We start from the raw sequence: 24,368 nt of genomic DNA, 5'->3' as shown, positions 1-24,368 counted from the left end.
CTGTAAGAGCTCAGGGTCGGAGAGCGGAGATGTGACAGAAAAAGGGCAAAGTCAATTTGCAATGAGTGAAACAGTAGAACCTGGAGGGAGTCACAAGGTGTGGCATGGACGCTTCCTGTGTGCCCCCTGGGACAACGATGAGCCACGGCTTTAACCTAACGATCTTTCAGGGCCACCTGCCCCACACCCTTAACAGCGCCAGGACTACGCTTTTCTTCCACCCAGAACAGGAGCTGCTTTTCTGCCCAAGGCCGCTGGTGCCTTATTCCCGGCGGGGGCTTCGGTGACTGTGACAGAAGCCAGCATCAGGACGACGGGGATCTTGGACCCAGTTTGGGGCGGAGTCGTCAGGAGGCCCTAACACAGTGTCTGGGGCAGGAGGGGGCAGCCTCTTCCTAGCGACACTGTCTCTCCGCTCTTCCGCCCTCCCCCGCCGCCCCCGGCCTCCAGTCGGCCACAATTAAACCGCAACAAAGCGATCTGCTTGATCGGGAGAAGGAAAGGGGAGTGGCCAGAAGGGACAGGCGGAGGTTAGAGGTCAGAGGTCGAGAGCGCTTCGGTGGCCGCGGGACTGCAGTGGGAGGAGCTGCGGGTTCTATGAAGGCGGGGAGCGGGGCCTAAGGGGGCGGGAGAGGATGGTGGCGGAGGCGCGCAAGAGCGGCGCGCCTGGCTGAGCTGGGCTCGGCTCGGCTCCGCGGAGGAACGCAGAGCTCGGCCGCCTGGGCCCTGCAGCTAGCCGGGTCGGCCCGGAGCCGCGCCCCGCCCACCCCGCCCCGCGGAGGGCGCGCCCGAGCGAGGCGGGGCCGGGAGGAAAAGGCGCCAGCGGAGTGGCGTCTGCTGCCAACGCCGGAGGGAGACGGAGAACCCTCGGAGCCGCAACCCACCGGCGTGGAGGCAACCCCCGTCCCTAGGCCACCTCTCGCTCGCCCCCTGCTGCGGGCCAAGGCCAGCGCCCCGCCCAGAGATGGGTGAACGCGTGGATGGCGTGGCTCCCAACGCCGCCAGATCGCAGGAGCCCGGCGCCGGGGCGCTGCGCTGAGGCTCCCTCTCAGCGCAGCCCAGGAAGCCTGCAGGTGTCCTTGGCTGCTCGGCCGCCACGGGAGACTCCTTCACCAGTGCCCAGAGCCTTGTTCCCTGGAGCTGCCCCGCCCCCCAAGCTCGGCGCCGCGCAGGACGCCCCGTCTGAGGCCCCCCCGCCCCGGCACGGCCCCCGCAGCGCCCAGCCCAGCGTAGCTCCCCGCCGCTGTTCGAGCCGCGGACGCAGGACCAGAGGCTCGCTCCAGCGGGCGCGCTTGTTTTCCTTCTGCCGCCTCACCCTGCGCAGCACCCGCCTGTCTGAAAGCCGCGTTCCGCCCCGCCCGCTATCCGTATCCTGCGCTGGATTTATGAATGGGGGGAAGAGGCCACATGCCGCCGCCGCCGCCTCTTGTTGACCGCACGCAGCCCGGGCCCGCGGAGCTCCGGCTACCGTGAGAGCGCCGGCCCGGCCCCGGCAGCCGCTCCCAGGACTTGTTGCTGCTGCGCTGCCGCCGCCGCTGCGGCGGGGAAGCCGGCTGCTCCGGGGCTTGGCGCGGACTGGGAACAGGAAGGTGGCCCGTGTGGGTGTGAGCGCGCGCACCGCCCGGACCCTCGCAGTGCGCCTGGACAGTGCACTTCCCCGTCTTTTGGGAGGTGAAAGGGGGGCGTGTCCCGGGCCTCTAGCGTCTGAGTGCCTCGGGTCCTAGCGGGGGGAACGTGTGTGTGCTTGCCCTGCTTCCCCGGGCGCCTCGCTTGGGTCCTCGGCTCTCCTTTTCCCCTCTTGACTCCCTCCCCGGCGCTAACAGCCCAAACCCCAACCACCTGTGCACCCGAGAAATCCAACTCCTCTCGCTTCGTGCCCCGGGGGGCAGGCAGGGGCAGGGCCACGCCGCAGAGGGTCCGCCGCCGCCTCCTGCCTCCTCGTCTCCTCCCCCTCCCCCGTCTGACGCTGCCTCCTCGGGAAGGGTGTTTGGAGGGCAGCGGCCGCCCCAAGCCGAAGCCCCGCAGCGCTTCTTATGATCAGCTCGGTGTGTGTCTCCTCCTACCGCGGGCGCAAGTCGGGGAACAAGCCTCCGTCCAAAACATGTCTGAAGGAGGAGATGGCCAAGGGCGAGGCGTCGGAGAAGATCATCATCAACGTGGGCGGCACGCGACATGAGACCTACCGCAGCACCCTGCGCACCCTACCGGGCACCCGCCTCGCCTGGCTGGCCGATCCCGACGGCGGGGGCCGGCCCGAGTCCGATGGCGGTGGTGCAGGCAGCAGCTGCGGCGGGGGCTGCGAGTTCTTCTTCGACCGGCACCCGGGCGTCTTTGCTTACGTGCTCAACTACTACCGCACGGGCAAGCTGCATTGCCCCGCCGACGTATGCGGCCCCCTCTTTGAGGAGGAGCTCACCTTCTGGGGCATCGACGAGACCGACGTGGAGCCCTGCTGCTGGATGACCTACCGGCAGCACCGCGACGCCGAGGAGGCGCTCGACATCTTCGAGAGCCCAGACGGAGGCGGTGGGGGCGCGGGGCCCGGCGACGAGGCCGGCGACGACGAGCGGGAGCTGGCATTGCAGCGCCTTGGGCCCCACGAAGGAGGCGCGGGCCCTGGCGCGGGGCCCGGGGGCTGCCGCGGCTGGCAGCCCCGCATGTGGGCGCTCTTCGAGGATCCCTACTCCTCACGGGCGGCCAGGGTGAGTGGCAGGAGCCTGGGTCTCCTCTCGACAGAAACTGACTGACTTGACCACCACCTCCCTCCCAAATTACCGTACTTTACATGGGGCTCTGTGGAAATTATACCCCCTTACCCCACACCCCGCCCCCTGCACGCTTCAGGAGAGTGCACCCACCTGACTTACTACTTGGACCTAATCCAGCTCCTGCTTTAAGGCATCCCCCCTTGCAGCGAGTAGACAACCCATAGCTGCGCTCTTGTTTTTCCACCCCCTCCTTCCTGCTCAGGCGGCCTCTTGACCCAATTCCTCTGAAGAACAGAGTCCTGGAGAGCTGGAATGAAGCCTTGAGCTGGGGTCAGGCAGAATTTGGGGCGATGGGAGGGAAACTAGGGTGTAAGTGGCCGATCTAGCAGGTCGTGGGGTTTGCTCCTTCCTTGTGTCCCATCTTATAGAAACCCTCCCAGCAGCTCAGTGTGCTAAGAACTGTGAGTTCTAGAGAAGGGGCCTCAGGCTTCAGCTCTTTAGCCATAATAGGCAGAACTGGGACCAGAACACCAGGTTTGGGAGAGTCCTTCTTTTTCCCAAGAAGAAGCAAGCAGGAAGAGCAAGATAAGTCAAGATGCCTGCCCCAAGCTATGCCCCTGAGGCTTTCTGGACACCAGAGTTGTCCTGGCCTCTGCTGGGATGAAGGGAGAATCAGACAGGAAGAGCCTAAGGTTCTGGGCCCTTCGGCTTCTACAGCCAGTGGCCAGCCACAGGCTGCCTGGTGATGATCCCAGATTTGTTGCTGCTGCTTTCTTCCTGCTGCAGCACAAATTGGCTTCCCAGAAAGCCCTGGTTCAGGTTACTGCTTGAAATAGGTGATGGGGATGGGTGGGGGGGCAGGAGGAAGTGTAGGTTGATTTAGGCAGGATCTGGTCCCTTCCCACCACCCCCTCCTCAAGTCAATCCACTTTTCCTTAATCCTTTTAGGTGGAAGGGGGTGGTGGAGTGGTAGGCTTAAGCATCTTAAAAAAAATAAAACCTGAAGGATGGCTTTAGATTCTCTAAAAAAGAGAACCCTGGACGTTAGTGTCTTATCTCAAGCCTGGCTGGGGTCTGTCTGGGAGACTGAAGACCAACGTGATGCATTGGATCTGGGTGTGGGTATGCTGTCCTGCGTCGGAAGCTGGTAGTTACCTCTGGCATCCCAAGTTGTCACATTAATGAGTCTCAGAGCTCTGCTGCCTTCCTCAGCACCTCTGGTGCTGGACCTCAACCCAGTCATGGAAGGAAAAGTTCCACTCCCCCCACCCCCAGGGGAGAGCAGGAGATTGGGAAATGGGGCTGCAGGGAGGGGCCATGCTGGCATAAATGCTCTACCAGGGCACATGCATCTCCTGTGTCTTAAGAGGAGGGAGGAGCAGAGGGGTCAGCGGCTGAGGCACACGTCCTCAGGCAACCTCTGGAAGGCAGGGACTGGTTTCAGGACTGACAGCAAAGCTAGGGTGCCACCTCTGCTTCTTCCCCTGCAGCCCTGAGACCCGCTCAGAAGGTGAGGGCTCAGTGAGGCCCTGGCAGGCTGTGAACCCCACGGGCTTCTCATGCAGTCCTCTAGCCCTGCTGGTGTCCGCTTTCAGCTGTGTGCATGGTGAGAGGGGTGGGGAGGGGCCAAGTGCAGATCCTTTAGGTTCTTTCAAAGTTGGCAGTAGAGGGAGGAGGAGGCTGATTTAAGTTGGTGGGGTTGGGGAAAGAGAGAGTGCCAGGGAAGCAGGAATGAGATGAGATGCTTAGGGGCCCTGTTTCTGAGCATTCTGGGGTCTCTGAAGACTTTTTGCCTACTCCGTTTCCTCTCCCTTGGATTCCAAGGGGCTGTACCATCAGTGCACTTATTTTGTCCTTAACTCGCTGCCGAGTGGCCCAGCCGGGGCTCTGTGAGGAAGCTCAGAGCCTGGTTAGCCTCTAGAAGTCCTCCATGAGCCCAAGATATTAATACTTGGCCCTTTTGATATATCAATAGAATCACAGCAGCCAGGGCAGTCCACTTGAGGTTGGAAATTTGGGGGCTGGGCTGGGTAAGTTCTTCCCACTTAACAAAGAAACCAGGATTCAGAGGTGTTAAGTGTCTTATGACAGACACTTAACTAATAAATAATAGAACCAGCAAACCATCCCACGCAGCCTGCCTTCTGGTTGTTAACACTGATGTACAGAGCTGTATGGAGCTCATGCCAGAAGGGGCTCGTTTCCTACAGAGGAACACAAGCCAAGGCAAGCCTTCAGCTGTTCCTGGGACACACAAGTGAGAGTACAAAAGTTTAAAAAATTAACTGATAGCAACTGCCATTTATTGAGCACTCCATGCAGGTACTTTGCATTAATCCTCCCAGTAAACTACCAGCAGAGGTATTAATATTATCCTTATTTAATAGAGTGAGGCTGTGAGAGGGCAGACAACTTCTCTAGGGTCACACAGCTCGAGAGCGGTGGGCTGGGACTCAAAGTCAGGGCCCCCTTGCTCCCCAGATGATCACATGCTCTTGTTATGCTTTTGAGGTGGCTCATTTCTTACTCTGGTCTGGGAGGTGTTCCAAGGTTCTGTACCTGCTGTGGATGACATCAGAAAACGCAGGGGCAGATGGGGACGTCAGAAGGGACACTGACTCAGTTATGCTTCCAGGACTGAGGTACAGGGTTTCTGGGGCTGTGTTCTGCGAGCTCTATTTACCCCAGGCCAGTAACACACCCCCCACCCCACAGTGCTGTCCCCTGGGTCTGTGTGCATACCTTCCCTCCCTCAGGCCTCTTCTGCTGCCTCCCTCGTCCCTGGACGGGGGCTTCCAGGGCCAGTAACGGTAGAGGAGCCTCCCACTGACCCCGGGCATCTCTCCGCACACAGCAGCTGGTCATTTGAGTAGCGCGTTATGACAGAAGCAAAACAGATACAAACGGAAAATAAACTGAGATGATTATGGGAGGCTGTTGCCTAGCTACTGGCCTGGCCCACAGAGCCATCCCCTTTGGGCCCGCCCCACTCTCTTCGCTGAGTCTGGGCCCATGGGCGGCTGCTGCGGTTCTGTTCCCCTGGCCTGACCTGGGAGCTAGCGCAAGGGGCGGGCTTGTCTTGGCCCCATCTGCCCACTGCCTGCGATCTAGGCAGAGGGAGGGCTCAGCAACGGTGAGGGTGGTTTCCCAGACTGCAGGGGACCAGTTAGGGTTTGGGCAGCATCCAGAGTTCTAGAATCGGGCCTTCCTCCTTTTCTGAAGGCTGACATGAGGCCTGATGGATGGGACCCTGGGCTGCTCACCTCCCTTATCCCTGTTCCCAGAGGACCCCAGGGCTGATCTGGCTTAAGTCCAGTTATTGGCCCTCTTAAAGATGATAGTCCTCCTTTGGGTAAATCAGTGCCTGTTTTGAGTTTTCTCATGATGTTTCCCTTCTGAGTAGAGGAGGTTACCCCACAGGATCCCACTGCAGCCAGACCTGGGGTTTCACATCGCCTAGGCATGCACTATGTGTCAGGTGCTGGCACCTGGGCCTTTTTCTGATATCTGACCCATGTGAGGCAGGGAGTATTAACTTTAGCTTACAGAGAAGGAAATGGAGACCAGAGGGGCTTGTTGAAGGTCACGTAGCTGGGGGTAGAACTACGATCTAAGCCCAGATCTTGGGCATCCCTGTGTGTGCTTGTCTGCTGCCTCTGCCACCTCCTGGGGCTCTGCTTGGAGAGGACCTCTGACTTCAGGAGGCCCTCTGCTGTCCTCCCATCCCTTCCTTCACTTATCCCTCTGAATTAAAGCCCCCATCTCCTTGCTCCCTAGAGTTGCTCACACCTGAGCTTGTTTGCTCTTTCTTTCCCTCACTGTGGGGCTTTTATAGGACAAAAAGAAAGAAGGCTTGGTTGAGAGAGGAGACCAGGTTTTCCGTGGCCTGGGCAGAGGAATGAAACCAAGGCCTTCTAGGAAGGAAATGCAGAGCTTGCTTCCTGCTCACCTTTTCTGAAGGCCCTGGCTTCTCCTGCCTGGATGTTGCCTGGTACCAGCCACTTGGTGGGCATGACAGGCTTCTAAGTGAGGCCAGGGCTTGAGGTCCCCATGCCCTCTGGGTGAGAAAGGGCTAGGAACCTGAGTAGGAGGCTGGGTGCCCTGGCTTCCATAGCACCCTTGGGAGGACAGTGCCAGCATGCCCCAGGGCAGCCCCTCTGCCTCCTTCCCAGGAGCAGGAGCTGTGTCAGGCCAGGGCCTGCCTCCCACCCTCACACCTGTCTCTGCTCTTAGGCAGCCTCCCAGGCTCCTCCCAAGCTTGTTTTCTGTTTTCCTCTCTTGTTCTGAACAGACCAACATTTGTCTCTGAACATCTTGTCTCTGGATGATGAGGTGTTTCTGTTTGTCACTGTTTGGGGTGGGGTGTAAGGTTGGGGAAGGGATAAAATAAACTTGGGCTGTTTTGGAGAGTTGGGGGAGGAGCAGGCATGAACAGAGTCAGGCAGCCGGGCCTTAGGAACCAGGAGCCCCCAGGCCCCTCACCTCTGCCCATGGTCAGTGTTGGCCTGGGATGCTGGCACCAGGGTATGCATGCCACCTTTTGTTTCTGGGCAGCCAGCCTGCCTCAACCTGACCCAGCTCCCTGCTGGGGTATTCCTCCAGCTGGGTGAGGTTACCTGCCCCTGGCAGGGATCCCCATCAGGCAGCAGGCTTGGCCCACCTTGGAGAGCCACAGGGTCTGAGAGCCCAGGTGCCAGGAGGGATTCCTGGGCGCCCCTTGTCACCTCTCCTCATGACAGGCTCCTTAGGACCAGGAGAGGGAGCAGGCAGGCACCTTGGCTTCAGTCATTCAGAAAGCATTTATTGAGCGTGTACTACATGCCAGATACCAGGGTGGCTTTTATAGAGACGAGTTAAAGGTGGTCTTTACTGAAGAGAGCCAGGTCAGGTGGAGTAGGTGGCAGCTAGAGAAAATTGAGTGACAGGAAATGGTAAAGATAATACACATATATCATGAGAGGGGCCACAGTAGTCTTAAAAAATGAAGTTCAATAGGAGGTGAGGGGAGAAGCCACACATCCCACCACTGTGTGGGATTTATTTCTTTAGGAGGGGGGTTGGTATGCAGGGAAGTTTCAACGAGGAAATATTAATAGAAGTTAAACTGGGTAGGCCCTGCATGATAATGACTTAGCTCCCTTAAATAATTTTTAGAAGGAAGCAGGTTATAAATAAATATATAAATAAATATTCAATGCGGGTAGTGCTTAAGCATGCAGAGTTAGGGAAGAAGGGAATTTCCTGGCCAGGAGACCAGCCAGAGCAGAGATAGGGCAGCATGGGACAGAAAGTCTTCAGGGGCAGGGACGTTCTGGTGGATGAGCAAGAGCCTGGAGTCACATTTGTCTGAATAAGTTCTTGGCCAGTGATCTGAGCTGGACTGAATTCCTTCTGGTGCTGGGACTCACCAGCTCTGGGCAGCTCAGTAGCCCTGAGTGCCCCCCAAGTGCTGACTTGGCAGAGGGTGGGCATGGTAGAGGCTGGTTCTGACACTGGAACCAGAGGGCCCTGGCTCAGGACAGGAAGGCCCAGGGCAGCCTATGAAGGGAGAGGGGCAGGGGGCCTTTGGCTGCGGCCTGGGCATCACAGTACAGGCCCTCACCCAGGAGCTCAGGGACATCTCAAAGACGCCTTGCCTGGCAGACTCCCTCTCCATTCCTGCCTCTGAGCCCCCAGAACTGCCCACAGCCTTTCCAGTGCTGCCTGGGCACCAGGATCTCGCTTCCCCAGAAGGCTCAGCTTCACATCCATCCCCTCAGATCTTCCTCTGCAAGTGTCTTTGGCTGTGTTCTCAAATTCTCTTCTCCTACACTTCATCCTTAATATAGGTTTTTGGGCATGAGTCTTCTTATGTTTATCTGTCCATCTGTCTCCTTGGCCCTTCCTTCTTGGGCTCCCCTCCCCTGCTCCTGCTGATTGTAGTCAGCTCCCAATGACTGGTGTCTGTCACCTCCTCCCCACCCCCCTCAACCCAGCCTGTGCCAGATTTCTGAGCCACTCTAGGCTCTGTGCTAAGTTTTACAAATATCATTTCTTTTAATCCTCGAAACAGCCCTATTAGAGAGGTACTCTTAGCCCTTCAGTATGCTGTAGCCTCAGGGCCTTTGCACTTCCTGTTCCTGCTGCCTTCTGCTGGGTCTTCACCTAACTTGCTCCCTCACTTCTTCAGGTCTCTGCTTCCATGTCACCTTGGCACTGAGGCCTTGCCTGACCACCCTATTTGAAATAGCTACCCCACCCTCTCACTTCTTAACCTCCTTTCTCTTTATTTTTCTCCCTAACACTGATACCATCTGACATACTGTATTTTACTTGTTTATTTGTTGACAGTCTGAAGGGCAATGTGTTTTGCTTCCTGCTATTCCACAGCACCCAGAATAGTGTCTGGCACATAGTAGGTACTCAATTTTTGATTTTATGAACAAAGATCCTAAGGCTCAGAGAGATCAAGGAGCTTGCCCAAGGCCTCCTGGGCTGTAACTGCAGAGCCCACTTGCACCCAAAAGTGTGTGACTTTACATAGTGTGTGTCCTGCATTGTCAAGGACAGTTGTGGAATGAGCTCGGTGAAGGACACTGGTCACAGGGGTGGCCCACCAGCTGAAACAGTTGGGTGTCAGGGAACAGATGGGTCCCCAACAGGATACAGCTGGCCAGTGCGAGGGGCCCAGGAGAGCAGGAAGCTTGAAGGAGCAGGGTGCTCCTTCACAGAGGCTAGGACCCTCCTGTCCAGGGTGGATTGAACCTCCTGCATCCTCCCACCTTGCAGGAGAGGGGCTGCTGCTGGCTAGACCAGTTCACATGGGCGGCTTTCCACCTGGACAGTTTTGACTTCCAGCAAAATCCATGCCCTCTGTCCCCAGGCAATGGAAAGAAGGGACAACTTTGGCCATGGGAACCAGGCAAGTCACTTGTCCCCAGGCCTCAAGTTTTGTCATCTGTACAATAGCAGAAAGGACGTTGAGTTCAGTGACCTTCTAAATCTCACTTCTGAAAAGCAAAGACTTTGTGATAGTTTGGGTTCCAGATCCAGCTCGTCCTCAGAAGCGGCAAGGGGGTGTCCGCAGAGGCCCCCCTGCCCCGCCTCAGCTCTGTTGCCATTTACTGAGGCCTCACTGTGTGCCAGGCGCATGCTGTGTCGAGGCTCACGCAATCCTGCAAGAACACCACTAGGGAACTAGTGCCGTCCCACGGTGCAGAGAGGGACCGTGTGGCATGGCGGGATGGGGCACCTGGGGTTCCTTGGCTCTTTTTTGCCTTCAGTCTCAGCTCCCTGAGGCCACACAGCCCTGTGTGGGGCAGAGGCCAATGGGCAGTGCTCTGAGGAGCCCCGCCAGCTGGCAGAACGGCCCAGGGTTGGGGTGGAGGGACTGGATAGGAGGCTCAAGTGTGAGGCCTTGACCTCTAAGTTGGGTAGTGCAGCTGCCTCCTCCCTGGTCCCTTTAATGTCCCAATCGAGTTGTGAGAATGGAACTTCCCTGGTGGTCCAGTGGTTAAGACTCTGTGCTTCCAATGCAGGGGGAGTGGGTTCGATCCCTGGTCTGGGAACTAAGATACCACATGCTGTGCAGTGGGAGCAAGAAAAACAGAAAAATCACAGACCAAAAAAAGAGTTGTGAGAAAGACAGCTGTATCCTTGCCACCAAAGGGCAAAGGCTGGGTGAAAGTAGGGCCGCCACTTACAGCATAATTTGGCTTGGGGAATAATTTAGAGGAGAGAGGAATAATTTGGGCCCTGAAGGGGAACCTGTATCCCCGGGACCCAATATGGGGCAACCTGCCAGAGCACAGGCCACTGCATCCATCAGGGCTCGGCCTCAGCTCTGCCTGTCTCCTCAAGGAGGGAGTGCTTTCTGGGACCAGCCTAGAGGGGCCACATGGGAGACTGAGGCCCCATGTAGGTTTCATCAAGGAGGATTGTCCCACCTTTGGTCAAAGGGGCCAAGAGGAAAGATCTGTGAGTCAGGGGACCCAGCCTCAGTTTAATCCTCAACAAGTCCTTTTCCCTGTCTTGTGCCGCTGTTGGCCCTGAGAGGTGGGCACATGTGGTTCCCCTTTCTCTGTCCTCACTCTGAGAGAGGAGCAGGGAGGGGTGGAAGTAAGTAGATGGGATGGTTCAGTGTTTTTTAAAAATAATGAGTGAACAGTGCAGGAATTGAGGGGTGGCTGGCACCTGCTGGGCCTGCCGCAGAAGGAGCCCATGGGACGGAGTTGAGGAAGGCACCTTGGCTCTGCAGGTGGGAGAGGGTCCTGGCGCCACAGCACCCTTCTTCCCCTCCCCCACCGCCCTGCTCCCTGCACCCTCTGCTCCTTCCCTTGGCAGCTTTTCATGAACTTGTTTATCCAAATTGCTAATTAACTTCATGTTGGGCTCCCAGGTGGGCCAACTCTCCTGGCTAACATTTCCTTCTGAGAGTGCAAGCTTCTGCTTCCCAGACTTCCTGGCAGAGCTGGGATATGCTGACCCCACCCCTCACCCCAGCCTCCTCTGCTTGGGAGAGCAGTGCCAGGGCTCGGGGTTCCTGGTATCACCATGGCCACTGGATATGTGCCTCCACCAGCTCATCTCTGGACGGCCTTGGAACACCTATGGGCTGGAGCTATTTGCCTAATGCCCATGTCAGCCGAATTGTCTTGACAGCCCATTCCTCATGGGAAGAAAAATGAAACCAGACAGGGAACTTCAAATTCACCTTCATGGAGAGAAGCAGGCAGAAGAAGCCACAGACAGAGTTGTCAAGTGGGAAAGCACGTCTGTGGTCTGCTAATCTGCTTTTCCTAACTTACTGTATCTGATCAACCTGTCCATGCTCAAGTGTAAATAAGTCTTAGTTTAGTGTCTGGTGTCTGTCCCAAGTCAAAGGTATATGTTCCTAAGGGTGAAATTATCAGTCATCAGAGAGCTGGCTGGGAGAAGTATTGATAATTCGGATATGACTTTCCTGGGTTTATGAATTGACCCTGCCCGGAAGGTGTGAAAAGAAAGTAAATGGTGCTGATTTCAAATCTGGTTTCTATCCCTTTAAGGCTGTGTGACCTTAGACAAGTATATAACCTCTCTGATCCTCAGCTCCTCCTTTGGAAAATGGGATAATGGGGCCTACCTCATAGGGAAGGCTGAAGGTGATAACACAGAATGCCCAAGTGTGTGAGGCAGAATATAGAGAACTAATGAATGTTCATCCCCAAAGTTCCCTTCTCAGACTCACTTCTGCTCCAGAAATCCTTGGAGGCACTATTTCTTGCTTCGTTTTCCCAGCTCATGAGCTTACGCGTGCTCAGTTGTGTCCAACTCGTTGCGACTCTGTGGACTGTAGACCACCAGGCTCCTCTGTGGAATTTTCCAGGCAAGAATCCTGGAGCAGGTTGTCATTTCCTACTTCGGGGGATCTTCCTGACCCAGGATCCAACCCGTGTTTCTTACATCTTCTGCATCGGCAGGAGGATTCTTTACCACTAGCGCCACCTGGAGAGCGCCATTCCCCCTATATTCCCCTTTGGTGTTTTGCGGTACTAAGAACAAGGTGTGTCTGCCCACACCTGCAGACTCTCAGGGAGGGAAGCATCTCTGGGGAGCATCATTAGATAGGGGGCAATGCCATGGCCAGGTGGAAATCGGAGGGGGTGGGCGTTGGAGTTTGCCAGGTGGTCATGGGGCACAGTCTTCCCTCATGTATCTTATTTAAGCTCAGCCCTCTGCTCAGGGAGCAAACCCACCTCCACCCTCCCAGCAGGACAGGCTACAGCAGGGGGCGTGGACCCCAGCAACCAGTACCCTGACAGTGGTGAATGATGTCACATGAATAACAAATGAAGGCTCCGTAATTGGTGTTATTACACATGCATTTCATCTCCATTCATAATGACTGGACACTTAAACCCAGCCGTTCCTCTGCTAAGTGCCGCTGTCATCATTCTAGCTACGATTTCGGCAGCTGTCTAGATCGGCCTTTGCTACACTCTGATCCCCGTGGGTGCAGTTTATTTTTTATTGGCGCTCAGTGTCTCAGGAAATGTCAGTTCTTGAGAAGGGCGTGCGTGCGTACGTGCATGCTCAGTCGTGTCCAACTGTTTGCAACCCTATGGACCATAGCCCGCCAGACTCCGTCCATGGGATTCTCCAAGCAAGAATACTGGAGTGGGTTGCCATGCTCTCCTCCAGGGGACCTTCCCAATTCAGGGGTCGAACCTGCATCTCTTGCGGCTTCTGCATTGCAGGCAGATTCTTTACTGTTGAGCCACCAGGGAAGCCTCTTGAGAAGGGACAGAGTCGATATTCTGCACAGACTACCCTGTCTCCTGCCCTGGAGCAGGCTGTCTTCCTTCAAATGCTTCTCACCGTCTGGGCAGTCAGCTGGGACATTCTAGGGTGAGAGGCTGGCCAGAGGGGCTATGACAGGGCTTGAAGATGTGGGTCACAGCCAGAGCTTAATAGGTAGAAGGCCAGCTCCTTGCCTCTAGGTACTCCTTAATGCAGTGGCTCTCTTAACTTAGTGTGTATCAGAATTACTGCGAAGGATTGTTGAAACATTATTAGATCCTCCCCCCAGCATTTGTCATTCAGTAGGTTTGAGTGGGGCCTGAGACTTGGCATTTCTGACTGATCCCCAATTGATGCTGATGCTGATGCTCCTGGTCCAGGCCCTCACTTTGAGGACCACTGCCTTAAAGTCTAGTTACTCAAGTTGCAGTCTGTGGACAAGCAGCCTCACCTGAGAGCCTGTTAGAAATGCAGAAGCCCAGGCTTTGCCCCAGACCTCCTGAATCAGAGTGCCATTTTAACAAGGTTCCCAGATGGCTTATATAGCCATTCCAATTTGAGAAGCTCAGAGCACGACAGGGTTAGAGGTGGGCAGAGGTAGGCAGTAGGCAGGATGGAGCAGCTATAGATCTCTGTTCAGCTCCTTCCAGCCAAGAGCAGCCTCTAACTTCTATGCACCTGACAAGGACTGGGAAGTACTGCCTTAGCAAGCACATGGATAAAGGGCTTCCCTGGTGGCTCAGACAGTAAAGAATATGCCTGCAATGCAGGAGACCTGGGTTCGATCTCTGGCTTGGGAAGATCTCCTGGAGAAGGGAATGGCTACCCACTCCACTATTCTTGCCTGGTGAATTCCATGGGCAGAGGAGCCTGGCAGGCTATATAGTCCATGGGGTCGCAGAGTTGGACAGGGCTGAGCAACTCACAACACACGGATGAAGACCCTTGGAGGGGGGGGGGAATTACAGCCCCCCACTGTGCACCTTAATCCCACCTCTCACCACCTGACAGACTGCATGGTGACCTATGGCCCCTCCCTCCATGGGCAGAGGGCCGTGTCCCCGCTGGGCGCATCCATTCCTGACACAGCTGCCCTCACTCTCCTCCCCGCCCATAGGTGGTGGCCTTCGCCTCTCTCTTCTTCATCCTGGTGTCCATCACCACCTTCTGCCTGGAGACCCACGAGGCTTTCAACATCGACCGCAACGTGACGGAGATTCACCGGGTGGGGAATACTACCAGCGTGCGCTTCCGGCGGGAGGTGGAGACGGAGCCCATCCTGACCTACATCGAGGGCGTGTGCGTGTTGTGGTTCACGCTGGAATTCCTGGTGCGCATCGTGTGCTGCCCGGACACGCTGGACTTCGTCAAGAACCTGCTCAACATCATCGACTTCGTGGCCATCCTGCCCTTCTACCTGGAGGTGGGACTGAGTGGCTTGTCATCCAAGGCGGCCCGCGACGTGCTGGGCTTCTTGCGCGTGGTGCGCTTCGTGCGCATCCTACGCATCTTCAAGCTCACGCGCCACTTTGTAGGGCTGCGCGTGCTGGGCCACACCCTGCGCGCCAGCACCAACGAGTTCCTGCTGCTCATCATCTTCCTGGCCCTGGGCGTGCTTATCTTTGCCACCATGATCTACTACGCGGAGCGCATCGGCGCCAGGCCCTCCGACCCGCGGGGCAATGACCACACCGACTTCAAGAACATCCCCATTGGCTTCTGGTGGGCCGTCGTCACCATGACAACACTGGGCTACGGGGACATGTACCCCAAGACATGGTCCGGCATGCTGGTGGGGGCGCTGTGTGCACTGGCCGGCGTGCTCACCATTGCCATGCCCGTACCTGTCATTGTCAACAACTTCGGCATGTACTACTCTCTGGCCATGGCCAAGCAGAAGCTGCCCAAGAAACGGAAGAAGCATGTACCTCGGCCGCCCCAGCTGGAGTCGCCCATTTACTGCAAGTCACAGGAGACCTCGCCCAGGGACAGCACCTACAGTGATGCCAGCCCCCCTGCCCCAGAAGAGGGTGTGGTTGAGAGGAAACGGGCAGGTGAGGAAAGCCACCTCTCCCCTAGTGGCCAGGCGAGTTCCCGACTGAAACTCAGGCATTGGAGTTTGGGGTTGTGCTCTTGTTGCACGGGCTACCCTAAATAAAAGGCATGCCTTTAGGAAGGCACAGTATTGAGGCTGAATCTCCGTTTTCTGATCGCTTCCTGAACATCAGGCTCTGTAGAATGAGTATCCCACGAAATTTAGGTTGTTATGGGCAGTGCATGGGGCTGTCAATGAGAAGCCTGGGTTTCTAATCCTGTCTTGGCCAGTGTGCTCCCCAGGCCAGTCATTCACCCTCTCTGGGTATAAATGCCTCACCTGTAAAACAGAAATGCTATCAATATCTTATTTCCAAGACTTGGACAAGCCCCAAATGAATGATGGATATGAAAGTACTTTGAGAAGTTAAACCCACTTTACAAATATCAGGCACTGTCATTATTAGCTGGAGAGGAGGGCAGCTGTTCTCCTGAGGAGCATCAACACATGAATCATTTCTTTCCAAACGTTCGAGTCTGGTGTCTCTTGGCCTAATAAATGTGATAACGTAATGGCTGTGGGAGGCTGCCTTCTGTTTGGCACAAGCTAGATTGAGTCCTGGGCCTGGGGTTTAACATGGATGCAAGGGAACCAAGAGGGAGCAGCCCAGACAATGTTGGGAGAGAGGAAAGGAAAGGGAAAAAACTGGTAGCTGCAAGGTGGAATAACCAGACCTGAGGGTCTGAATCATGCTATCCAAGGATGGGAAAGGCCAGCTCAGGAAAGCTTGCTTCTACCTGAGTCAAGAGGTGAAAGGAAATTGGCTTCATCCACAGCAACACAGAGTTATGTTGGAGAGTGGGAACCCAATTGTTAGGTATGGGATGAGCTCCTAAGAGAGGTATGAGATTCCTAGTATGGGGGGTCCCTTGGATGCCAGGCCAGTGGGGAGCTGCTCATAAGACAGCAGCTCCCTCCCAGCATGGCTCTGGGGATAAAGTAGGACTTGTCCTTGTGGGGAGGTGCCTGGCTCAGAATATTCACCTGTGGCCTGTTGGTGGGGGCCCATCCTACATGCCGGGGTCATTCAAGGGCATGGGTCTTTCAAAGACCTTGATGGAACCCTTTAGGCTCCCCTTCTCTCCCCCACCAAAATGGTACCTTCTTCCCAGATTCCTGAACAGAAATCTCCCAGACAGTACCCCAGGGAATTTCAGTTTTACCCTGAGGTCCATTCAGGGCTCAGAGGGTAAGTTATATCACGATGTACAAGTCCCTGGGCTTCTGCCATGCACACTTCACCTGTGGCACCATGACCTGTGCCTTAGCCTGACCCTAACTCCTCAGTCACAGTAAGGGCATTCCTGGTCCCTGCCTTCAGACCAACTGGCCACCCCCCTTCTCCAGACCCAGGGACTCAGCTTTGCCTGTGATGTTGACTGTCCGGTGGAGCAGGGGTCGGGACTAAGAGCATACAGCAGTGGGAGCAGAATTGGAGCCTCTTCCCCTTGGGGTGGGGGTGGGGGTGTCTTCCCCCAGACACAAGTTAGCCCGTGAGACAAAGGGCTCTGAATCCTTCGGGCATCAACTCTGGCTTGGAATGCCTGGTGACTAAGAATAAGTGCCTTCAGGTGGCCCAGGAAGACAGCTGTGGAAGCCACTCTGTAAGTTTAACCCCATCAAGCCAGACACTCTCCCAGGGAATGCATACCCATCCAAGTGTCAGCCTGAGCCAAACCCAAGGAGGCAGCAGACTCTACTGCCTGCCTTGGGCTGATCTCACAGGGCCAACTTGGGGAGTCTCTGCTTTTGGGGTATCTGTGGCTCCATCTCCAGCCAAGACTGAGAGGAAAGCCAGCATCCCACTCTTTGCCCCCAGGAGTAGGCCCACCCCCTGGTTCTGGCAGCACTCTCCCTGTGGGTTGGGTAAGTGATGCTCTAGGTCAGGGATCAGCCCTCCTGCAGCCTCCTTTCTGTCTGCCCCTTTAGATTCCAAGCAGAATGGTGATGCCAATGCGGTGCTGTCGGACGAGGAGGGAGCCGGCCTCACCCAGCCCCTGGCCTCCGCCCCCACCCCTGAGGAGCGCAGGGCCCTGCGCCGCTCCGGCACCCGAGACAGAAACAAGAAGGCAGCTGCCTGCTTCCTGCTCAGCGCTGGGGACTATGCCTGCGCCGATGGTAGTGTCCGCAAAGGTATGGCTCCCCAGGCCGGGCAGGGGGGGAGCCCCCATGGAGCTGAGTCTCCCCAGTGTCCCCCTTGGAGCTTGAGGTCCCCTCCTCCTCTGAGGCCGTGGCCACCATCTCCTCTGCCTTGGACGCACCCTTGCTTTTAGGATGGGTCCCCTGATGTTCTAGTCCATGGATTAGAAAGGCCCATGACATCCCCAGAAGGTACACAGAGCCCCCCTACCTGCCAGGTGCCCTCCGGAAAGACAAGTGCTGGAGGGTGAAGGGACCGCAGATCAGGGCTCCTGCCCGCTCCTTCCGTTTGATCACCGTCCTTTCCTCTGGTTCCTGCTGTGACCTTTAGGCCTGACTCCACAGTGTCATTGCTAGCCTTCCCCTAGGCCTCCCTTAAACACAGCTCGGGCCTCCTCAGTAAGTAGTCCCAGGAGACTCCCAGGAGTCTCAGGAGTCAGGGTGAGAATGGGTTTCTGGTGTGAGGTCTCCAGAGAGCCTGGCATAGGCCCTACCTCCTCTGTCCTACACCGGGGGTCCTGCAGCCCAGCTGTGCAAGCCCTTGGGATGTGACTGTCCCTTCCAGGTAGAGCCAGAAGGTGACCAGGGGCTGGGAGTGGGCAGGGAGAGGGGGTATGTTCTGAGGCATGTTCTGAAGGATTTAGAGAGTTCAAGGGAAAGCTGAAATTCCATCCACAGTGGAGCTAGGGGATTCCTGGCCTGACCAAATGGGACTGAAATGATTAGGGAAGGTGAAGCTCCATGATGGCTGAGGACCAGGGCTCTCAAGCCCCAGTGGTCCTTCTGCCCAGTCCCCATCACTTCTTTGTCTTTTCTGCCCTGTCCTTGTCATCTAACCTCTCTTAAAAGCCTGCCTAGTTTCAGGATAAACCCCAATTCTCACCCCAAAACAGCTAGGTATGCAGGCTGCTTCTTAGCTTGTCTTCTTTCAGTCCAATCCCTTTCCCCCGGCTACTTCCCACCATCCCCAAATTCCAAACCAAAACAAGGTCAAGTGAGGCAGGGACAGTAGCTGCTGTAGGAATAGCCTGTGATTTCTCTGTCCCCACAAGGATGTCCCTTGGCCTGCCCAGCCCAGGATATGTCCAGGGATACCTTCCCAGGCCCTTTCCTTGGCCTGCTCATCACCACTGTCCCCAGGGCACCCTGACCCTAACCAAGCCCTGAGAGCTATGTGTCCAATTTTACTGGACATGTGCCCTGTTGGGTGGCAGAAGCAGGAGCAGCAATCTGGGACCTGGATGTGGCCCAGCTAAATTTAGAGCTTTAAATGGATGGTGCTCAGACTACTTACACACTCTCCTGTGCTCCTCTGGTCACCCTTGGCCTCTGCGTAGCCCAGTCCTTGGGCTCTGGGTGTGCCTGTCCCTCCTGCCCTCCCCCCACACCCCAAACACACTGAGGCTTCTCCTGTGTCCTAGTTCAGACCTGGAGCCTTGTTCTGGCTGGAGAATGCTAAGTGGTTAGCATGGAAGGTGGGGTGGCAGGGACCCCACCCCCCATGGAGGACTTGAGCAAACAGAACCAAATCCTAAGCACCCCTGTGTTCATCCAGTGTGGTGAAAGACTCAGTGGAAGTAGCGGTGTGGAGGAGGGGGCTGTGAGGGTGCAAGTCAGAGGACAGACCCTGAGGTCCTGGGGAGCAGGTCCTGTCTGAGAAGGAGCCCACGTGTGAGCATGCGTGGGGCTGGGGAGCCTGTGTCCCACCACCGTATCTCTCTGGGTGCTTGTGGGTCCTGGCTGCTCTATTTTCAAGATGCCTCCACACTGCTTCTTGGCAACAAGCATGTAGCTCAGCCAATTAGAGTGACCTTCGAGAGGGAACAGGTGGGTTGCTGGGAAACAGGCCCTGCTAAGGAAGCGTGGCAGTTAGCATCGCCAAACTCCCAGTGTGCATTCGGCAACTTACCCATGCCAGACCACGCCGTACTTCTCTGTGCTTGGGCTACATTCAGGTCCAGGAGGGAGTGGGCCCAGGCCTCCTCCATCCACCAGCACAGACAGCAATGAGACCTATGTGACAGAGTATGAACTCCCTGGGAGAAAAGCGGTGCATGATCATTAGGGTTTCTTAGGGTTGAGAAAGGAGGGTCCTGAAGGCTGCAGGGTCTTTGTACAGCTGGAGAGAAACTTACCTGGGGATGATGACAAAGAAAAGGGCAGCTGAGGATGGGGCCCTTGGGGTCCATCTGGAGACCAGAGAGAGCCAGGAAGCCTTTCCCAGCTGAAGCAGACCTCTGCAGCCAGCCTTGGGGCTGCCTGCCCCGCTAAGTCCCCTGAACACGGATCCCATGGAGCGTCTCAGGCGAGGAGCTGCGCCCCCCTGACCCATGTGCCTTTTCTTCACCAAGGCTGTGGAAAGTCCCGGAGCCTAAACAACATAGCGGGAGCGGCTGGAACCAGTCTGGGGCTGTCTCCACTGGCATCGCGATACAGCTCGCCCTACCCTCCGAGAAAGCCCCTGCTCGCCCACCCCTTCCACCCGCTCACCAGCCCGCCCCCTGGACACTCGGCCTCGTAGCTGCACCCTCAGCTCTCCCCGACCCTGGGCACCCGCACACAAACAGACACACACATGCCTCCAGCCTCGTCCCTCCTGCGTCTTCGGGAGTCAAACAGGATACAGGAGAATTGAGGCCCCCGAGCCTCCAGTCCACAGCACCCAGCTCCCTAAAAGGTTCAGCCCTGGAGCCTGAGAGTGAGGGGAAATTACTTCTAGGCCTCCTACCCCACTCACTCCCATTCTCAGCTGAAGGTGCCGTCACCCCTAGGACTCTGTAACTGTGTCTCTGGGCCTTGCCTCCCTCTCAGGCTCCCACCTAAATCACAGCAAATGCACCCCCATCCCTCAGGGCCTTCAACAAGTAACCGAACAGCCTGCAGTTGAACATCTCTGTCTGTCTGTCTGTCCATCCCACACCCAGAGCAGCCAGGAATAAGCTGTCCCCTGGGGCGTGGGGCGCAGGCAGGGGTTCCCAAGTTGGAGCCCCAGGATAGGCGGCCTAGATGCAGGGATGTCCCCCTCTCGGTGGAGCCCAGCCTCGGAGCCAGCCTCCCATCTGTGCCCCACCCTCCTGAGCTGCGGCATCGCTGGCCACGCGGCTTCCCCTGCTTCCTCTACAGTTCTCCTTCCTCTCCTGCTCCCTCCAGCTCCCAGTCCTGCCTCTGAGTCACCTGCCACTCCCACCCAGCCTCTGCGCTCTATATCGCTGCCAGAACCGGAGACTCATCTAATTTCTATAATTAAGTGTATTCATTTACTTAACGAGCCCAGGAGCACAACAGGTTTGTGAGTCACAGAGTGAGCAGGGGTGCACCCCGGGCAGGGGCAGCTGAGGGGAAGTGCAGGGACAGGAGCCATCCTGCCCCCACCCGCTGCCTCCCGCAGGGGCACGCGGCCACGCCCAGGGCCCCTCCCCAGGGCATGCCCCCAGCGCACCAGCCAGGCTCGCAGGGACCACACTTCAGCCAAGACATTTCCTGTTTCACCTGATGGGAATTAGACCTGACAGCAGAGCTGGGCGCCTGGCAATTTTTAGAGCCAGATTATGCAACTTTGTGGAGGGAATGACTAAGTAAGGCCCATGTCTGCCCCTTCCAGAACGGGCAGAGATAGGCACCACCAGACAGCATTCGGGGGCTCGGCAGGAGGCGGGGGACTCTGGAAGCTGCCCCAGAAGGTGAACTGGGCAGAAAGGTCAGACCATTTCATGGGATTGCAGGGGATAATGAAGAAGAGCATATTCTAGAAACATTCCCATTTCAGTCAGTGCCTTCTTCAGCCTTGGACAGACACAGGAAATTCTCTTCAAGGTGGGTCCTGGGCTCTCCCCGCCCTGCTGTGGTCTGTGGGGCTGGCGTCCTGTTTGCTCTTGAGAGGAAGAGAAGAAGAGCTGAGAAGATACAGGACCATTCATGCCATTGCCCCTCAGAAAGGGACACAGACAGGCAAGCCCTGGGAAGCAGGACAGAGAGCAGGACACCTTCTACCCTTTCAGTCCCATCTGAGAGCCCAGCTTCTCTTCCAGTAGGATGGTTTAGGTCCTGCCCCCGCTGGGCTCCCCAGTGCTGGGGTCCTGACTCCAGCATGGACACCGTGAGTGAGGTGACTGGTGTAGCATGGGCAGTATAGCTATTTCCTCCTCTCACTTGCCTTTCTGGTTCAGGGAACTGAGGCGGCTATTTCTGTGGCAGCCCTCAAGTTGTCAGGAGCCCAAGTTTCCACGGCACCCACCGCCTCCTTCCCTCTTCCCTCCCACAGGAACGGGCATGCTCATGGCACCCCCATGGTGGGCACAGATGTCCCTGGGCGACATGATGCAGGAGTGCCAGCCTGGGGCCCCTTGTGCCTTGAGGGGGCTGGGTGGGCTCCCACACACCCCTCCTGGCTCTCTGGCTTCTGTAGGGCTGACACAGGATTGAGCCAACAGGAACGCTGAGTAGGCTGCCCGCCCCAGCTCCCTCCCAGGGTCCTGGGAAAGGCCAGAGCAAGTATACAGGGCCCCACAGTACTCGAGGCCCTGCCTGGGAAGGTGGCCCTCTTCACAGGCCTCAGGCTTGCCCAGGCCCTGGGCCTCCCCGTTTTAGGAGAAAGCTCTGTCTTCCACCCACAGTCTGAGAGCACAGTTTGCTTTCCCTTGCCTCTGGATCTGGGCTTGTACCCATTACTTTGGCTTCTAACCGTCTTCCCCTTCAGCTGTGACCCAGCCCCTCCCTGCAGAGCAGGGGAAGCAGCCCAGGTAGGAGTTGCTACCTTTCCTGTTTGTACTAGTTGCTGCTGACAACTGTGAAGACCAGTCCTCAGCCCTCAGGGCTTCTGAGAGGGGAAGCTGTGAGCTGGAGCCAGAGGGGAGGGTGCCTGGGAGTCAGAGGAGACGCTGTGCAACAGCCCAGGCTCCCTTTTTGCAGAGCTTCCTCGGGGCAGGGCCTTGTCTGCCCTGGCCAGAGAGTATCACCTCCCCAAGTCCCTGCCCCCACTGCAGCCTCCTGCCTGCCCTACCTGTGCTCCCGCTAGGAAGGCAGGGGAAGGGAAGGCCCAGGCCCCTGCTGTCCAAGGCTGAGAAGGAGATGTCTGGAAGGGCTCACTGAGGTGTTGGGTTTCCTGCCTCCTCTCCTGAGCGGGGCACAATTGTCCTCCCTGAGCTTCCTCTTCAGCACTCGCCCTGCAGCTGCTGGGACTCTCTTCCTGGCAGACTGAGGACAGGGGCTGGGCCTGACATGGCAGCACATTCAGGAGCCTTCCTCACCAGCCCCTGGGACAGTGGACTAGACCTAGGTGGTGACAGCAGATGGAACTGTGTTGGGGGGGTGGGGAGCACAGGCTGGGCAGGCGATGGCCTGTGGGCTGAGAGCCCCGGCAGGAACTTCCCTTGCTGCCTCCATGCCAGGCTGCAGAGCTGTGATCCCTCTCCCCACCGCACTGCAGCTCTGGGGACCTGAGGGCTCCTGGTTCCTGGAGTTCATTACCCGACAGGCATGGAGCTGAGCTGTGATATCACCTATGGGTCACTGTGGCCCAGCGCTGGGTTGGCAGAAGGACGATGAAGGGCTCACCCTTTCCTTCGTATCCTTGCTTTCTGGTTTCTTAACTCCAGGCCCCATACCTTGCATCTCTGGCCTACTCCTCAGCCCACAGCGTGTGGGTCAGCAGCTGCCTTCCTTCTAATATCTCATTCTTCGTTTCTCCCTTTCTTTTGCTGAACTCCTTACCTCTCAAGAAGGCAATGTTGAGCCGAAAGCGTGCGTCCCAGTGTCTCACACCTGTGCTCTTTAAACACAGAGACCTGCCAAGACGCCCTCTCGTCCAACTATGCCCAGGCCGAAGTCCTCACCCTCTCTTAAAGCGGCACCAACGTGAGAGAGACAGGCAGACAGACAGAAAGCCAGAGGCTTAGGGCAACTCTGGAACCCAGGCAAGAATCTTTCGCTGGGAAAGACTCATATCCTTGATTGCACAGGACTGATGGAAAACCTCCCATGTGACCCTTGGGCCCAGAGCCATCGGGTTTGATGTTCTTGTTCTGTTGTACATTGAAGAGATATATATGCACATATAGTATCTATATTCATACATACTATACTATTGTGTGTAGTGCACGTGCTCTTGGTGGTCTGTCTTCTTCGTTAGGCTGTGTCTCCCCAAATCTTTGCCCGACCCCACCCCCTTTCCCTTCACTGATTCTTTGTTTCTGCCGAATGTGTGTGTGGAATATCCCAGGAAAAATACACCTGGGAACTGCCAGTCCAGCTGGGTGGTCCCAGGCTAGACTTTCCCTCTTGGGAGCATTTCCCCTGTGGGCCAGAGGCTGGTGGAAGGCCAGATTGCCCCCTGGGGTCACTGCTCCACTGGCCTCACCCCACCCCAGATTGGGGCTCTACCTCCCACCCCACGCCCCAGTTGTTGGGGGACTTCCCAGGGCTCTTCTGCAGCTTCTTCTACTCCTTTCTCCACCTTCCCTGTGTCCTTGACTGAGGGGGTGTTTTGTCTTTTTTTATTTCTGGTTTTTTGTTCTGTCTCCTTCGTCCATTTGTTTTCCAAAGATGCTGCTGGGCAGACGGGCAGGGAAGGGGTCTGTCTGCCCATCTGGCTCAGGGGTCTGAGAAGGGGAAGCCGCAGGCGAGCGGAGACCAGTTGCAATACTGTACTTCCTGGCTGGTGGCCAGAGGATGCGTGCAATAGCCGAGGCCAGGTGCCCCCCTTCGACCTTGGCCTCTGCCCCTGCCTCAGCCCTCCCTCCCCACTCCCAGCCCGCCCTGCCCCTCCCTGATGTTGGTCGTCCTTTTCTAAAGCTGTCCCCTCGTGCGTCTGAGGCATGCCTAGGCTGGGCCCTACCGCCCTGTCTGCATGCCTGTGACTGTCATGCCGTGCTCAAGCCCCAATAAAGACATCTGGAGCGTTCTGCTGTGCCCGCTGTGTGACTGCCTCCGCCTCTCCTTTCTGTGTCTGTGGGGATCTCCCTGGCTGCCCCCCCAGCATTTTAGAAATGCATACTCCTAACCCCACCCCCACCAGGAATCACCAGTGGAGCCCAGCTGCATTTAGAACCAGACACGAATGCCTGAGATGAAGAGTGATTCTGGCCAAGGTCCCGCCGAGAGGACTAACCTGGGACCTGGGCTCCTGGGCAGTGATCTCCACTGCTGCCCCCACCCCCACCCCCGACCAT

General features: G+C 56.9%; 1 protein-coding gene and 1 long non-coding RNA gene across 4 annotated transcripts; one reads left to right on the top strand and one right to left on the bottom strand.

Moving 5' to 3' along the window:
• Nucleotides 1-843: 843 nt before the first annotated feature.
• Nucleotides 844-24,098, top strand: KCNC4 (potassium voltage-gated channel subfamily C member 4). Of its 2 annotated transcripts, none has more exons than XM_055584791.1 (4): nt 844-2,702; nt 14,086-15,022; nt 16,993-17,196; nt 22,982-24,098. In XM_055584791.1, the coding sequence occupies exons 1-4, from the start codon at nt 2,034-2,036 to the stop codon at nt 23,041-23,043; spliced, it is 1,872 nt and encodes a 623-aa protein (XP_055440766.1). In that variant the 5' UTR covers nt 844-2,033; the 3' UTR covers nt 23,044-24,098. The 2 variants fall into 2 exon arrangements, with proteins under 2 accessions (XP_055440766.1, XP_055440765.1); XM_055584790.1 differs by having other exon boundaries at nt 976-2,702; nt 19,554-24,098.
• LOC129654984 (uncharacterized) lies at nt 4,435-6,895 on the bottom strand. Of its 2 annotated transcripts, none has more exons than XR_008715694.1 (3): nt 6,658-6,895; nt 5,451-5,565; nt 4,435-5,270 (listed from the first exon to the last, which is right to left on the bottom strand). It is a non-coding gene; the product is annotated as an uncharacterized LOC129654984 (long non-coding RNA). The 2 variants fall into 2 exon arrangements; XR_008715693.1 differs by lacking the exon at nt 6,658-6,895 and adding an exon at nt 6,255-6,562.
• Nucleotides 24,099-24,368: the final 270 nt, after the last annotated feature.

This window comes from Bubalus kerabau, chromosome 6 (genome assembly GCF_029407905.1).
Source record: "Bubalus kerabau isolate K-KA32 ecotype Philippines breed swamp buffalo chromosome 6, PCC_UOA_SB_1v2, whole genome shotgun sequence".
NCBI lineage: Eukaryota > Metazoa > Chordata > Mammalia > Artiodactyla > Bovidae > Bubalus > Bubalus kerabau.
The sequence above is the reverse complement of the archived record's forward strand: the minus strand, read 5'-3'. Positions and strand labels throughout refer to the sequence as shown.

Bases quoted from the DNA above. Each gene is read 5' to 3' on its own strand.
- KCNC4 (XM_055584790.1), top strand. From the start codon at position 2,034: ATGATCAGCTCGGTGTGTGTCTCCTCCTACCGCGGGCGCAAGTCGGGG. The intron at 2,703-14,085 runs GTGAGTGGCAGG...CCCCGCCCATAG, and splicing joins ACTCCTCACGGGCGGCCAGG to GTGGTGGCCTTCGCCTCTCT. The intron at 15,023-16,992 runs GTGAGGAAAGCC...CTGCCCCTTTAG, and splicing joins GGTTGAGAGGAAACGGGCAG to ATTCCAAGCAGAATGGTGAT.